At 35.9% G+C, this 14,878-nt stretch overlaps 3 protein-coding genes across 4 annotated transcripts in view; all 3 read left to right on the top strand.

Annotated features, from left to right (window-relative positions):
• The first annotated feature begins 289 nt into the window (after positions 1 to 289).
• On the top strand, positions 290 to 2,630 carry LOC126674238 (probable aquaporin TIP5-1). The gene is made up of 3 exons (XM_050368654.1): positions 290 to 1,035; positions 1,344 to 1,588; positions 2,056 to 2,630. Exons 1-3 carry the CDS (start codon positions 906 to 908, stop codon positions 2,434 to 2,436), a joined length of 756 nt encoding a protein of 251 aa, XP_050224611.1. The 5' UTR covers positions 290 to 905; the 3' UTR covers positions 2,437 to 2,630.
• Positions 2,631 to 3,016: 386 nt separating this feature from the next.
• LOC126674583 (NO-associated protein 1, chloroplastic/mitochondrial) lies at positions 3,017 to 7,611 on the top strand. The gene is made up of 13 exons (XM_050369057.2): positions 3,017 to 3,444; positions 3,585 to 3,770; positions 3,918 to 4,004; positions 4,089 to 4,168; positions 4,358 to 4,439; positions 4,882 to 4,902; positions 5,703 to 5,748; positions 6,035 to 6,153; positions 6,294 to 6,407; positions 6,483 to 6,590; positions 6,690 to 6,779; positions 7,034 to 7,143; positions 7,219 to 7,611. Exons 1-13 carry the CDS (start codon positions 3,040 to 3,042, stop codon positions 7,466 to 7,468), a joined length of 1,698 nt encoding a protein of 565 aa, XP_050225014.1. The 5' UTR covers positions 3,017 to 3,039; the 3' UTR covers positions 7,469 to 7,611.
• Positions 7,612 to 9,078: 1,467 nt separating this feature from the next.
• Positions 9,079 to 14,878, top strand: part of LOC126671145 (structural maintenance of chromosomes protein 2-1-like) — a 30,454-nt gene continuing 24,654 nt past the window's right edge. The window contains exons 1-14 of one of the 2 annotated variants that reach the window (XM_050364862.2): positions 9,079 to 9,633; positions 9,790 to 10,470; positions 10,646 to 10,789; positions 10,897 to 11,187; positions 11,279 to 11,464; positions 11,558 to 11,722; positions 11,815 to 11,874; positions 12,343 to 12,405; positions 12,584 to 12,675; positions 12,857 to 12,953; positions 13,459 to 13,575; positions 13,732 to 13,950; positions 14,460 to 14,600; positions 14,672 to 14,839. In XM_050364862.2, the coding sequence (XP_050220819.1) occupies positions 9,316 to 9,633; positions 9,790 to 10,470; positions 10,646 to 10,789; positions 10,897 to 11,187; positions 11,279 to 11,464; positions 11,558 to 11,722; positions 11,815 to 11,874; positions 12,343 to 12,405; positions 12,584 to 12,675; positions 12,857 to 12,953; positions 13,459 to 13,575; positions 13,732 to 13,950; positions 14,460 to 14,600; positions 14,672 to 14,839 (2,742 nt within the window). In that variant the 5' untranslated portion in view covers positions 9,079 to 9,315. The remainder of the gene's footprint in view (positions 9,634 to 9,789; positions 10,471 to 10,645; positions 10,790 to 10,896; positions 11,188 to 11,278; positions 11,465 to 11,557; positions 11,723 to 11,814; positions 11,875 to 12,342; positions 12,406 to 12,583; positions 12,676 to 12,856; positions 12,954 to 13,458; positions 13,576 to 13,731; positions 13,951 to 14,459; positions 14,601 to 14,671; positions 14,840 to 14,878) is intronic. The other variant, XM_050364861.2, reaches the window with a different exon arrangement.

The raw sequence follows: 14,878 nt of genomic DNA, 5'->3' as shown, positions 1-14,878 counted from the left end.
TTTTTTATTTTTATAATACGGATTTAATTCCGGTTGAATCCCGGTTGAACCCCGGTTGAACCTTTAACCCTTGACCCTCTAGTCTCACCGGTTTTATCACCGGGCCGGGTTTGACAACCATGGTTTCAACTTTTTTAGTTTTTGGGCTTTTGATCTTATGCCACCCTAGCTCTTGGACTCATGGACCTGATATGTTTAGAGTTTTAACTAATTTATCATAATGTAATTCCAGCCTTTAAATACTTAAAGTAGGAGTCCTAATTAATGTATAACAAACAACCTACAAAAACTCAACAGATGAAGACCAGCGCCGCACTCGGTGAAAGAGAAATTCTTAGATTCAGAGAGTGCTGAATAATAGAAGGCAGCATAGCACTTTTTCCATCCAATTCTTTTCATTCTTATGCTTTAGAAGAGATAAAATGGTGTGGCACAGTGGGTTATCGAATTAGCTTCCGTTAGATGTGGTTGAAACTGATGGAAAGTTTAACCGGTCGGTTTTGAAGGTCAAACCGGTTCCCGGTTTTCCGGTTATTAACGTTTTTTTCCGGTTCAAACAGGTTGAACCGGAAATCCGGGTTTTATAGTACAAACGGACCGGACAAGTCTACGGTTCACGGTTAAACCGGTTGAACCGGACGGTCCGGTCCGGATTTTAAAACACTGCTAGTAACTATCTTTTCTACGACGTCTCATTGAGGGCGGTTATTATTTTGTTTTGAAATGACGAGCCTTTTCACGAACTGCTGCACATTCCTCTGCATGCACCGTATATATAAAAAAACAGAGACATTATTTCTTCTCATCATCTTGAAGAAACTGTCAAACTGTTGTTATTTTTCTGTCTTCTTCATCGTTAAAAATATACAGTTGGTCAACCTTTTTGTTTAATTTGCTTGGAAAAAATGTCTCCAACGTCCCTACGTTCACGTTTTCAGCAATCTGTTACTCGGGATGCTTTAAGATCATACCTTGCAGAGTTTATCTCTACTTTCTTCTTTGTCTTTGCTGCTGTTGGTTCTTCCATGGCTTCAAGTATGTCTTCGGTCTCCATTTCTTTCATTTTCTTACTGCTTTTCTAGGTAGCATAGACATGAAAAACGGGATACTTGGACACAGACACGGCGGAACAATATCTTACAAATAAAGTGTCCGAAACAATTTCAAAACGAGACACAATGATCAAAACGAGACACAATGATCAAAACGAGACACAATCAAATAAAGTGTCCGTGCTACTAGTAGATTTTTAAAATACAGTATATTTTGTAGTTTATTTATGCTTTATTTCTGATAAGATTGATGATAAATTGATAATGTGTTGATTTTCGATATGATAACAGAGAAGTTGATGCCGGCAGCAGATCCGTCCAGTCTAGTTGTAGTAGCAATTGCGAATGCTTTTGCACTTGCAACAGCTGTATATAATGCCGCCACCATATCCGGCGGGCATGTCAATCCTGCAGTCACGTTCAGTATGGCGGTCGGAGGCCACATCAGTGTCCCTACTGCTCTATTCTACTGGATTTCGCAGTTGCTTGCCTCTGTCATGGCTTGTCTTCTCTTGAAAGCGGCTGCTGTTGGTCAGGTACTCAAATTTCTCCACCATCATCTTCAGTAGGTGTATGCAAAAACCAAACTTTGACCATATAAAAATATTTACATTTCTGTTCGATTTGGTTCAGTTTTCAAAATAAATGAAAGTTAAGTGTTGGAACTAAAAAACTGAACCGGACCCTCAACTAGTTTGGTTTGGTTCGAGAAAAATACTACATATATATTTATAAAAATTAATTTTTTTTTGATTCAGTTCAAACCAAATGCACACCTCTAATCATTAGAGGACTTTTGTACAATAATCGGTTAAAACCGATTAAGAGAACCAAACCAAACCACATTAGCCAAATCAAATTGTTTTTGATAATTCGGTTTGATTTTCAATTTATTATTAATAATTTTTTTGGTTAAAGGGTTCGAAATAACCGAGCCGACCAAATCGTTTTGATGAATTAATACACAAATAAACACATATCAGTCGCATCTTGAATTTTGCAGAATGTTCCAAGCTACATAATTGCAGAAGAAATGACAGGATTTGGAGCATCTATTCTCGAAGGTGTCCTGACATTTGGTCTAGTGTATACTGTTTATGCTGCCGGAGACCCTAGACGTACTCTGCTAGGAGCCACCGGACCATTGGCAATAGGGCTTATGGCAGGAGCCAATGTGATGGCTGCAGGACCTTTTTCAGGTGGATCAATGAACCCTGCATGTGCATTTGGCTCTGCAGTGGTTGCTGGAAAATTCAAGAACCAAGCTGTGTACTGGGTTGGACCCTTGCTCGGAGCCACTTTTGCAGGACTTCTCTATGACAATGTGGTCTTCCCTAATCAAAGTTCTGATATTCGAGGCATGTCTGATGGTGATGGAGCATAGTTCTGCTTCTAGCTGATTTTATTTCCTCAATTTGTTATCTGTTGTGTATTTTTTATTTAGTTTTCCTTAAATCATTAGTAGTGTGACTAGTAATTAGACAATGCTCTTGCTGGATGTTATTTGTTACTTGCTCGACGTGAACACTTTTTTATTTATGATGTGAATGTGCTGTGATGATAATTGTTGAACTCTAAGTAGTAGTTCCTAGATTTTTAATTTTGAAGTACAAATTTGATCTCACACATAGGCAGAGTCGTACGCTCGAGTTGGTCGGAAATGCAAGTTTTTCTATAGAAAAGGTTTCAATTCTAAGCTCGCCACGGTTGTAATGAAAAAATTGTCCCTCTTTTTTATAGTTCATCTCTGACTAAATTTTCCGGTTACGCCATTTTATGGGCGGAAATGACTTAATTTTTTTTCACAAAAAGCCGATTCCTTGTTCTTTTATCAAATCCCAGTAAAAATGTGATTGTTTTTTTTACTTCTAGTTGTGGATTATGGAGCAATTAGGAATCAATTAAACATTAAACTGGATTTTCTGATTAATTATTTATCACTACAAAAAGCTATAAAACGCTAAAACCTTGTCTATCTATCCACAAAATGGCACCCAAAACCCTCACTTCATTTCTCTCGCCCATCTCATTTCCTCACAATCTTACTCATGTCACCACCAAGTTCCTCAAACTCAACTCAAAACCCATTCCCATCTCTTGCAAATCCGCCCAATCACAGCAAAAAACAGTCTCCGAAGCCCAATTAACACCCGAACCTAGTGGTACCGGCGCGGCTGTTCAAACCCCTGGCGATAAATTTCTTGAGCGGCAACGGGAATTTGAGGCTGCTAAGCTTGTAATGAAGGAAGCTAAGAAGAACCGGAGAGAGAAAGTCAAACAAAAAGCTTTGAAGGTGAGCTCTTCGGTGGTAAGCTGTTATGGATGTGGAGCTCCATTGCAGACTTCGGATCAGGAAGCTCCGGGTTTTGTTGACCCGGATACTTATGAATTGGTATGCCAAAATGTAGATTGTTATATCATTTGTTTTGGATAAGATTAAATAAAATTTAAAATTTTGTTTTTTAGAAATGCTTAACTTTGAATTGTATAACAGTCTAAGAGCTATGGAATTTTGTTTGTTTTGGGTTGCAGAAGAAGAGACATCACCAACTTAGAACTGTTCTTTGCGGAAGATGCAAGCTTTTATCTCATGGCCATATGATAACTGCTGTTGGTGGAAATGGAGGGTATGCCGGCGGGAAGCAGTTTGTTACGGCTGATGAGCTTCGAGAAAAGCTATCTCATCTGCGTCATGAGAAAGCTTTGGTTGTCAAATTAGTGAGTGCTTTCTGCAAATTTGGGATATAATTAATCTTAACGTCTATGCAGAAGTGATGTATCACGTAAAAGAAAACAAATATGAGTTTTTTGATATGTAATTAGCAATGCAATCTGATATGCAGTCTATCTTTGAGAAAGTTGTAGGTTGATATTGTAGACTTCAATGGCAGCTTTTTAGCCCATGTCCGTGATCTTGCTGGTGCAAACCCAATCATATTAGTTGTGACTAAGGTAACAATATTTATATTGGTAGTTCACCAAGATGTTTGTGTTTATGGTACAGCTATTTAAATTTTTCTTATGTTTTACTTCCAGATTGATCTCCTTCCGAAAGAGACAGACTTTAATTGTGTTGGTGATTGGGTTGTAGAGGCAACTACAAAGAAGAAACTTAAGTAAGGTGTCTGTCCTTCTAATTGCCTTTTAGTGACATGGAGTTTACTTCTCGTAATGATTCATTTGAAAATATTCAAGTTGTTGACTCAGCATCTTCATACTGATGCTTTTTCAGAACATTTTCCAGCTCTATTTAATGAATTTACACATTTATATATATTTCTGATAGATAGCATTCATTATTCCAGTGTTATGAGTGTTCATCTTACAAGCTCAAAGTCATTGGTTGGAATTTCCGGAGTTATCGCAGAAATTCAAAAGGAGAAAAAGGTAGCTTCCTCAATTGATATTTGAAATAATGCTTTTCTTTTGTGAATGTTTATGATGCATCAATATTCGTGATCATAAACATAATTCTCTTTTTAGCATTCACTTGGGTTGCATCTCTTAAATGCCATTAAGGTTTTCTTTTACTCAAAGAGAGGGAGGGCTAAAGAATTCATGCCTTGCTCATACGTTTATGCTTAAATAATGGCAAACTGGATAAGTGTTTACAACTTGACATCATTCTGATTGCCAGAAGTTCTTCATAACTTCTTTCCATCCACCATTTAATAAGCTTGTTTTAATCTATCAACTACATTCTAATGGCTGTCGGTCATACTAATTCAGTTCTGCATCTTTTTTTGTAGTTGTCTGAACTTATTATAGAGTACCTTTTCTATTGCAATTTCATCAGCTTATCTCTTAATCTTTTCTCCTTGTGGTGCAGGGTCGGGACGTCTACATTCTGGTTGGTAAACCGTAAGCTTTGCATTGATTTTGGCAGAGTAGGATTAAAAGAATGATTGTTTTACTGAATTATCTTGGCATTCTTGCTTTCATGTCTTGTGCCTTTTTTCTTCTGGGTAAACACAAATTCTTCTAAAACTGATACGGAGTAAAAATTATTGAACTTGATGCTGGACTCGAGTACCATTTTCCATTCTGCCTATAGGCATGATCAGAGGTTAAAGTGCTTATATGTTGAGTAGTTTCTTTGATATGATTCAATTTGAGCAATAATTTCTGAGCACATGGAGTAATATACATTTTGGTCTACTGTATTAAACATTCTTATGGAAGTCTTCATCTGCTCTTAACTGTGGGAGACATTTGCTGGTATTTCTATACTCTAGTCATACCATGATGGCCATGCGATGTTGTGTTTGATTGTGGCTTATTCACTGCTTGCCTCATTGGCCAAAATAGCTTAGGACCAAGTTGCAAGTATAGCTGAGACAAAGATAACATACTGCCTTCAAATTTGGACATTGGAATTAAAACCCACAAGGTGCTTCCGTGCTTGATAGTGGGCAAAACATGAGCTTCTTACAATCTCTTTTAAAGATGGCAATTTCTATCCTTGCCAACTTACTTGTCTGCATATGAGTATTATAAACAAATACAAACTAGTAGGTTGCATGTGTCTGTACGGTTGACCAATCCTCCATCACAAGTTCCTGGTCTAGAAATTAATGATCCTCTTTCTTTTCTTTTTCCTATTAAATTGCATGATAATTATGTTCATAGTTAATTTTGCCATTTGTTCAGGGCTCAGCGAATGTTGGGAAATCTGCCTTCATCAATGCTTTACTAAGTAAGTAAATGTTATTTTTCGCATTCTGAACAATATGAAGATAACTTATGGCTCAGAACCAACGAAAAGTAGAAAAAGGTTGAAAGCAACCTAGTGTTGAGATTAAAGCGAAATGATCTTTTCTTCTAACAATAGAATGTAACTAGGGAGGCTGTCTCTGATTTGAAGCACCAAGTGGTTGTGAGGCTTATCGGTTAAAGTAGACGAGCATTTAGTTTCCTATTTTTCTCTCTTTGGTGAAGCATTATGCATATTTTTACTTCTGACTCCTGAATTTAAATATTAGAGATGATGGCGGAACGGGATCCAGCTGCTGCAGCTGCTCGAAAATATAGGCCTATACAATCTGCTGTTCCCGGAACTACCTTAGGTCCTATTCAAATTAATGCATTCCTTGGAGGAGCGGTATGCTGCTTTATTAGTGCATATATGCCATCTGGGTTGTTTCTCTTATATACTGTTGGCTTTTTGTGAACATCGGTTCTGTTTGTGGCATGAGAGCTTTCATCAACCTATATCTAATATTTATGTTTCTCTTTCCACAGAAATTATTTGACACACCTGGAGTTCATCTTCATCACAGGCAAGCTGCAGTAGTTCATTCAGAAGACTTGCCTATTCTTGCTCCCCGGAGTCGTTTAAGGGGTCAAACTTTCCCGGTATTTTCTCTTTACAATGGCCTTCAACACATTTCCTTTTCTACTTTTTTGTGAGCTTTTACTTTGTTATGCCAGAATGCTAAGGTGGCCTCGGAAAATGGGCTAGCAGACAAATTTGAATCCAGTGGCTTGAATGGCTTTTCGATATTTTGGGGAGGTCTCGTTCGAGTCGATGTCTTGAAGGTTTACTTTCCAGTTTTTGAAAGCTTTATAGTCAGATAATTATACATGTCATGTCTTGCTCTGGACTAACTCACAACTCACAAGTCTTGGTGCTTTCAGGTTCTCCCAGAAACAAGCTTAACATTGTATGGCCCCAAGGCTCTGAAGATTCATATAGTACCTACTAATGAAGCAGATGAATTTTACCAGGTGATTGAAACTCTAGGCAACACTAATAAAAGCCCATTTACTATTCATTTAAGTGAAATAGTCGTACGTAAAGACAAAACTTGTCTCAGCATGCTGTCTGTCTTGACATGACTATCGGAACACCACCAGTCCTTGATAACTTAGAGTACTATTGTTTTGTATCTGAAATTCTGAAATTACATTTGTTGGAGATTTCAACCTCTTCCCGTGATGTGTCATTTCTTACATATTCCAAGGTCGATTTGTTGTTCCAGAAAGAGCTTGGAAATTTATTGGCACCTCCATCTGGGAAAGAGGGAGCAAAAGATTGGAAAGGACTTGGACTCGTACGTCAATTGCAAATAAAATTCGAAGATGCAGAAAGGTTAGTTTGTATTGGTAGCCGTGTTTGTGTATTGTTAACAGAGACGCTTTAATTTCTTTTTCTTTGCCTGGACAGACCTGCAAGTGATGTGGCTATATCCGGTCTTGGATGGATTGCTGTTGAACCTGTGAGCAAATCACGTAGAAAGCCTGATTTAAATGTAGACAACATTGTCAAAGAACTGCATTTGGCTGTCCATGTCCTAAATCCAGTCGAGGTTTTTGTTCGGCCTCCGCTGCCAGTTGGCAAAGCTGGATCAGAACGGTATCAGTATCGAGAGCTGACGGAGAAAGAAGAGGAATTAAGACCCAAATGGCATTTCTAGCTCCAGCCGTTCTTCTGTTCAGAAATAAGTTGAACTTCTGTACATAAACATTGTGTAAAACTTAAAATTTTAAAGATGTCCATGTATAACTTTTGCAAATTTTGCCATTGATTTCCTAAACGTTTCGACAAAATTTACTTTCATTCAGGGCCATATTAGTTAAATTTATGTACATAAACATTGTGCAAAACTGAAAAAGGAAAGATGTCCATGTAACTTTTGTAAATTTTGCCAATGGTTTCCTAAATATTTTCCACACTTAAATTACTTTCAGACGGGCAATGGTCTCACATAGATTAGTGAATGCAAATATTTGAATTTCGTTTATGAGTTTGAGTTAATATGGTTTCATTTTGAATGTGAAGGCTCAATTAACATGTAGGTTAATTAAATCTTTTGCTTAATATGGTTTCATTTTGAATATGAAGGCTCAATTAACATGTAGATTAAGAAAATTTTAGCATAAGATGTTGGTTTAGTTCAGTTGAAATTATGAAAAAACTGGTTATTGGTTTTGGTTTTGGTTCACTTTCAGTACAAATCAGAGTGAATTGTATCGAAAACACTTTATTTATTTTTTTTTGTCAAAGATTGAACTTCATTAAATGAAGAAAGATATATATACAAATAGGAAATAACTCCTCAACACTAATGAGTAAGCTATTCCAAGATGAAATGATGAGAACTGCAAAGCAGTCATCCACAAGGGCTTTTTAGCCACCGAATGGGCTACCCAATTAAAATCTAAATTTCGAAACTCGAAAAAATAGATCAAAGATATCAGCTAAAACTACTTCAGCATTCTTGACGACATGTCTGAAATCAACAACTCTTCCATTGCTGTTATAGTCCTAGTGCATCCACCACCAAGGAACCATCGTGCCTATGCCACAATTGAAAAAGCCAAATCGAAGCAAAAAATAATAAAACAAATAATTTGCCATTAAAATAGGTCTATAGTTACTTTGTTTTTTTTAATAATATTATTTTATCCACTTATCACAATTAAATGAATAGTAATGACATTCATCCAATAGTGAAGTAGATAAAATAAATAAACACAAAGTAACTATAGAAACGGCCATAAAAATTATATTTTGTATATTACCGCCATACTAGATAAATTGAATATGGAAACATTACTAAACGATCAAATATTTCAATATTTATTTAAAATATATATCAAAAGTTGATGAAAATATTAATTAGTTTTAGATAAAGGACTAATAAAAAATTGAAATAATGTACTTGAATAATATAGTTGATGAAAAGTACGCTATGAAAAATTTATTTTTTAAAAAGAAGAGATAAATATATTTTTTAATTAAGTTTATTTGTATTAAATGAAACACTTTATTTAGTTTAGAACATTTTTTTGTTATTATTTTCAATTTGTTTTTGAAAAAATTTCAGTCTGATTTAGTTTGAATGGAGCCTCAGCAAGGAAGGGGCAACCTGAATGGGTCGAGTATGTAAACTGCAGGCAACAATGAAAAGTCCGGCCCATTCATAGTCAGCAGTTACCGTCCATTATCTGGATAACCACCAATCAACAATTTTTTTATAAAAATAATAATAATAATAATAATAATAAAGAAAATTACATTTTCCCGCTTCTTACTTTAGAGAGAGTGTATCCTAAAAATTCAAAATTATCAAAACCCCTGCACTTCACTTCCACAAATCCCAACTCAGCAGAAAACTCTTCTGTTTTCACTTCTCCACTCGCTCGCAAAACTCAGTGACTCACCAATTCACAGGTTTCTAAAACTCGGAAACCCTATTTCCAACTGAATTTCAATTCAATTTTTCACTTACCCGCATTTTAGGGATTTCAATCTCCAAAAATGTACATAAAGGAGATATGCTTAGAAGGATTCAAATCATACGCAACACGGACGGTTATCCAGGGTTTCGATCCTTTCTTTAACGCAATTACTGGTTTAAACGGCTCAGGAAAATCGAATGTTCTCGATTCAATTTGTTTTGTGTTAGGTATAACTAATTTGCAACAGGTTCGTGCTGCGAATCTCCAGGAGTTAGTGTACAAGCAAGGTCAAGCTGGTATCACTAAGGCTACTGTGTCCATCGTGTTTGATAATGCCGATCGGAGTAGGAGTCCCCTCAGTTATGAAGGTCATTCAGAGATTACAGTTACAAGACAGGTTAGTCAAAGTCAAATTCTAGGTCAAATTGTTCATACTATAGTTATTAGAAATTTATAGCTCAAACCGTTGATACTTTATAGTTTATTTTGAATTCAGTTTTTTTACTAGGTAAATTAGTAATTTGTTTGTTAAGGATGCTTAGGAAACGTGCAGATTGTTGTTGGTGGAAGGAACAAGTATCTGATAAACGGAAAGCTTGCGCAGCCTAGTCAAGTTCAAAACCTATTTCATTCAGTGCAATTGAATGTTAATAATCCGCATTTTCTCATTATGCAAGGACGTATCACGAAAGTTTTAAATATGAAGCCTCCTGAGATTCTGTCCATGCTGGAAGAGGCTGCCGGGACTAGAATGTATGAGAATAAGAAAGACGCTGCGTTGAAAACACTTGAGAAGAAACAAAGCAAGGTTGATGAGATTAATAAGCTTCTTGACCAGGAAATACTTCCTGCTCTTGAGAAGCTAAGGAAGGAAAGGATGCAGTACATGCAGTGGGCTAATGGAAATGCAGAACTTGACCGGCTTAAAAGGTTTTGTATTGCTTATGAGTATGTTCAAGCAGAGAAGATTAGAGATACTGCTGTTGGTGAGGTGGAACAAGTAAAGGGCAAGATTTTAGAGATTAACGATGAGACAGAAAGGATAGAGGTGGAAATAAAGGAAATGGAGACAAAAGTATCACAATTGACTGCTGAAAAGGAAGCTAGTATGGGTGGGGAGGTCAAAACATTGTCCGACGAAGTAGATGTGCTGTCTCAAGAACTCGTGCGTGAAACTTCAGCGTTTAATAATAAGGAAGACACTTTAAAAAGTGAAAATGAGAGTGCTGAAAAGGTGAATGGCTACCTGAGCTAACTTCGTTATTTCTATTATGTGCTTTCTAATCTTGTTTCGATGCACAAATGTCTAAAATCTAAGTTCCCTCTCCTCAGTACATCCCCAGTATTTCTCTAAATTCTTTGGGTAGTTGTGATTTATCATTTTAAGTTTTATGCTTTCACGTTACCAGATTGTCTCCAGCATTGAGGACTTGAAGCAATCCTTGGAAGAGAGAGCTAACGCTGTTAGAAAGTCTGAAGAAGGAGCAGCTCAACTCAAAAAAAGAGTTGACGAGCTCTCTAAGAGTTTGGAAGAACATGAGAAGGATTACCAAGTAATTGTACATGTCATTTTATTTCTTTACTGTACAGATAATTATGTTTTTTTGCATTGATTTACAAACCAAAACTATGGTTAATTATCTTAACTTGCTATTTATAGGGTGTCTTAGCTGGTAAGAGCAGTGGGAACGAGGAGAAATGCCTTGAAGATCAACTAGCTGAAGCGAAAGTTGCTGTAGGAAATGTGGAAACAGAGATGAAACAGCTGAAAACAAAGATTAGCCACTGCCAAAAAGAGCTGAAGGAGAAAAATCATCAGTTAATCTCAAAGCGTGAGGAAGCAATTTCTGTTGAGAATGAATTAAAGGCTCGAAGTGAAGATGTGGAAAAAGTTAAATTGGCACTGGAATCTCTACCAAATACAGACAGCCAGATGGAAGCTTTGCAAAAGGTTTGAGTGCTCTATACTTGGTGCCATTTTCTTTCAAGCATCTGGATAGTAGTAAATTTCCTTTTGTTAAAGTCAAAACTTTTATCGCCAGGATCGCTCATCAGAGATGGAGTTGGTGCAGAAGTTGAAAGACAAAATCCGAGATCTTTCAGCCCGATCATCAAATGTTCAGTTCACATATCGTGATCCTGCGAAAAACTTTGATAGATCAACAGTAAAAGGCGTCGTAGCAAAACTTATCAAAGTAAAGGATGGCTCCACAGCAACTGCCTTAGAGGTCAGAAATGCATGCATCACATGCTTTGTTTCTCAACATCAAATTTACTTTAAGAGGATTGATTAGAGCCTCATATATTGGGTGAATTTGCAGGTTACTGCTGGTGGAAAGTTATATAATGTTGTTGTAGACACTGAAAATACCGGAAAGCAACTTCTTCAAAATGGTGATCTCCGAAGAAGAGTAACAATTATTCCGTTGAATAAAATTCAACCTCATAGAGTACCCCAAAGAGTTCAGCTGGCTGCCACTAGATTGGTCAGTCATTGCTTTGACTATGTTTTCTTGATTTATTATCAGGCATATCTCTTTCCTTTTTTATTTTTTTTAATTTTTCATTGCTCTTCCAGGTTGGCAAGGAGAACGCAGAACTGGCACTTTCTTTAGTTGGTTACGATGAGGATTTAAGAGTATGCTATCCCTAAAGCATTTGTTATCTTTTGGAAACTTAAGAATATCTATAGAGGATTTCTTTAAGAATATCTTGAAAGGCTACGTTATAAATTTGTTTTGGTCCTTTCCTTTTCTTATAATTAAAGTTCAGTTTTGCTGTCCGCTACTAAATTCTGGGCCAAAACTGTTTCAACTTTTTTGAGATTGTTGGACCAAAGCATCGAGTTTATTGAAAACTTATAGATTAGTTCTTAACAAAACAGAGGGCCTAACTTCGTAATAACCTCTCTCTTTTATTCTGTTACTTCTCCACATTCCTTTAGTATCTTGATATGTTGCAATCAGACCTTATTAAGTTCTAATCTTGTCATAAGCAATTCTTTGTGTTGCATTTACATTCTCCTTGTTTATTTTTGCCAATTTATTATGGCTTAAGCTCTATTTCCTAGATTTATATTCTTCTCTAAATTGGACTTTTCCTGCAGACTGCTATGGAATTTGTTTTTGGTTCAACATTTGTTTGCAAAACAGTTGATGCTGCTAAAGAGGTATGCCAATTTTTTTAAAGCATTATTTAGCGCTTTTTTTGAATATGGGAGATCTCTGGTATACTGGTACTAATGGTAACTGTAATAACGTTTTCTATTATTTTTTGTTATATAGCACCGTGATAATTGAAATGTTTCCTAATGTATTCTGAATTGTTCTCGGTTGGATGTTTCATAGATTGCGTTTAATCGAGACATTCGCACTCCCAGTGTTACTCTTGAAGGCGATATCTTTCAACCAAGTGGTCTTTTGACTGGTGGAAGCCGCAAGTAAGCTGCTTGCATACTTTTGTAACTTCTACTGGCATGTATTTTTGTAATTTTGAGGGACTTTATCTTTCTTTGAAGAGTCATTAAAGTTTCACTTATTTTTAAAGCTGGTATTGAAGGCCAGTTCAAGTTTTTGTGAAGTAGAATCTTGCAAAAGATCTAAAGTAAAATATTTTTTTAGGGGTGGTGGTGATCTGTTAAGGCTACTTCATGAATCGGCAGACGCTGAATCAAATCTTTCACTTCATCAGAAAAGATTATTTGATATTGAAGCAAAGGTAGACATTATTTTCTTGTCCTTGATGAATAGCCTGTCTTTAATTTATTAGGAATTTGATAATGCAATACTGAATTTTGCTTTCTTTTGTTGGAAAGATATTCTTGCTAGTATAATAGCTTTGCTATTCTTTACACTTGGTAACTTGCAAGTTGTAACTATTCAGTTCTACTGAGTGTTATGTTTGGAAGTCTGATAGACTCACTGATTTCAAAATCAGCTGACATAATATTTACATTTTGATTCATTTCTTCTAACATTGCTAAATGATAATGAACTGTGGAACGCTTTTACATGTTCCTTTTGGTTGTTCCTTTTGCTGTTTATTGTTGCTTGATTTCACTTTATTTTTTTTTAATACTCTATCTTACTGTTGCATTTTAGCATTTGACTTTTGCTAGTTAAATGTTGGTCCATCTATTTAAAGCCTTAAGATGCCAATTGCAGCTATATTAAGTTTGCAAAAATTTTAATTCATTTAATAACGTTTCTCCTTGAAATTGCAGATTACGGAGCTTCTTCCTCTTTATAAAAAGTTCATGGACCTTAAGAAACAGCTAGAACTTAAGCAGTATGACCTATCATTATTTCAGGGGAGGGCTGAGCAAAATGAGCATCATAAGGTTTTTGTACTTTACTGTTTTATTACAGGCTTAACTGGTGTATTGTGATTTATCTTGATGCAACCTTTGTGTTATATGATAATATACTTGCAGTTCATTTCATTTCCTTTTACTTGTCATCTTTCTAATTTTATTTCCTTTTGGGTTTTGTAATAGCTTGGCGAATTAGTGAGGAAGATTGAGCAGGAGCTTAAAGAAGCAAATTCTACAGCCAAAGAAAAGCAAATTCTGTATGATGAATGTGTTAGTACAGTATCAATGCTTGAGAAATCTATTAAAGATCATGATAATAATCGAGAGGGCAGACTCAAGGACATGGAGAAGAAAATTAAGGCTATCAAAGCTCAACTGCAGTCGGGCTCAAAAAATCTCAAGGTAATTTCTGAATTTGATGAGATTTGCCACATATTCTGTGATTAAATTTCTAAACCTTCGTGTGATATTAATTTTAATATGGTCTCTTAAAAAAAATTTGTTCTGTTTTGGAAAACGTGTTAATTATGCTATTTAAAAGATGTGAGTGGTGCAATTTTTCTGTACCCGCGCTGTTGAATATCTTTCTTGAAACTAATGAGAGATGAGGTTATGGTGAAAGAACTGATTTCCAAACAACACTGGCGATTCTTTTATGTGCCAACACACTACATATTTGCAACAATGCATTATTAAGTGAATTAGCATGTGACTAACCTCATCTTTTTCTAATATTAATACATAATTGAAGCACCCTCCTATTAGGAATATCCAATGAGGAAAGAACTATGTGAGGTGCTTGCTTGTTCAAACATTTATCTGCAACTTTAACTTCAATCATATGTGTGCTGTATTAGGTAATTTAATTGATTTCTTATTAACAACTTGGACATTATTTGATCTCCAAACAGGGGCATGAAAATGAAAGAGAGAGACTCATTATGGAACAAGAAGCAGTCAGTAAAGAGCAGGCTTCTTTGGAGAGCCAATTAGCTTCCTTTAGAACACAAATTGACCATCTAAATCTTGAAGTAGAAAAACAGAAAGCCAAGGTAAACTTGGTTTATTTTTGCGTGCAATTGCATTAATATAGAATTTATTGAACAATGTGTTTCTCTTGTAGGTTTCTTCCATACGTAATACTCATGACCAAGCTCAGTCTAACCTCAATATGGTACGCTTGAAGATGAAAGAATGTGATTCTCAAATTAGTAGCATCCTTAAAGAGCAGCAAAAATTGCAACATAAAGTTAGTGAGATAAAGCTTGAGAGGAAGAAGCTAGAGAATGAGGTAAATTTAGTGTCTTATATGGTTACTGTCCAACTTGAG

Source organism: Mercurialis annua, linkage group LG3 (assembly GCF_937616625.2).
Source record: "Mercurialis annua linkage group LG3, ddMerAnnu1.2, whole genome shotgun sequence".
NCBI lineage: Eukaryota > Viridiplantae > Streptophyta > Magnoliopsida > Malpighiales > Euphorbiaceae > Mercurialis > Mercurialis annua.
Note: the sequence above shows the minus strand (reverse complement) of the source record. Positions and strands in the feature narration are given on the sequence as shown.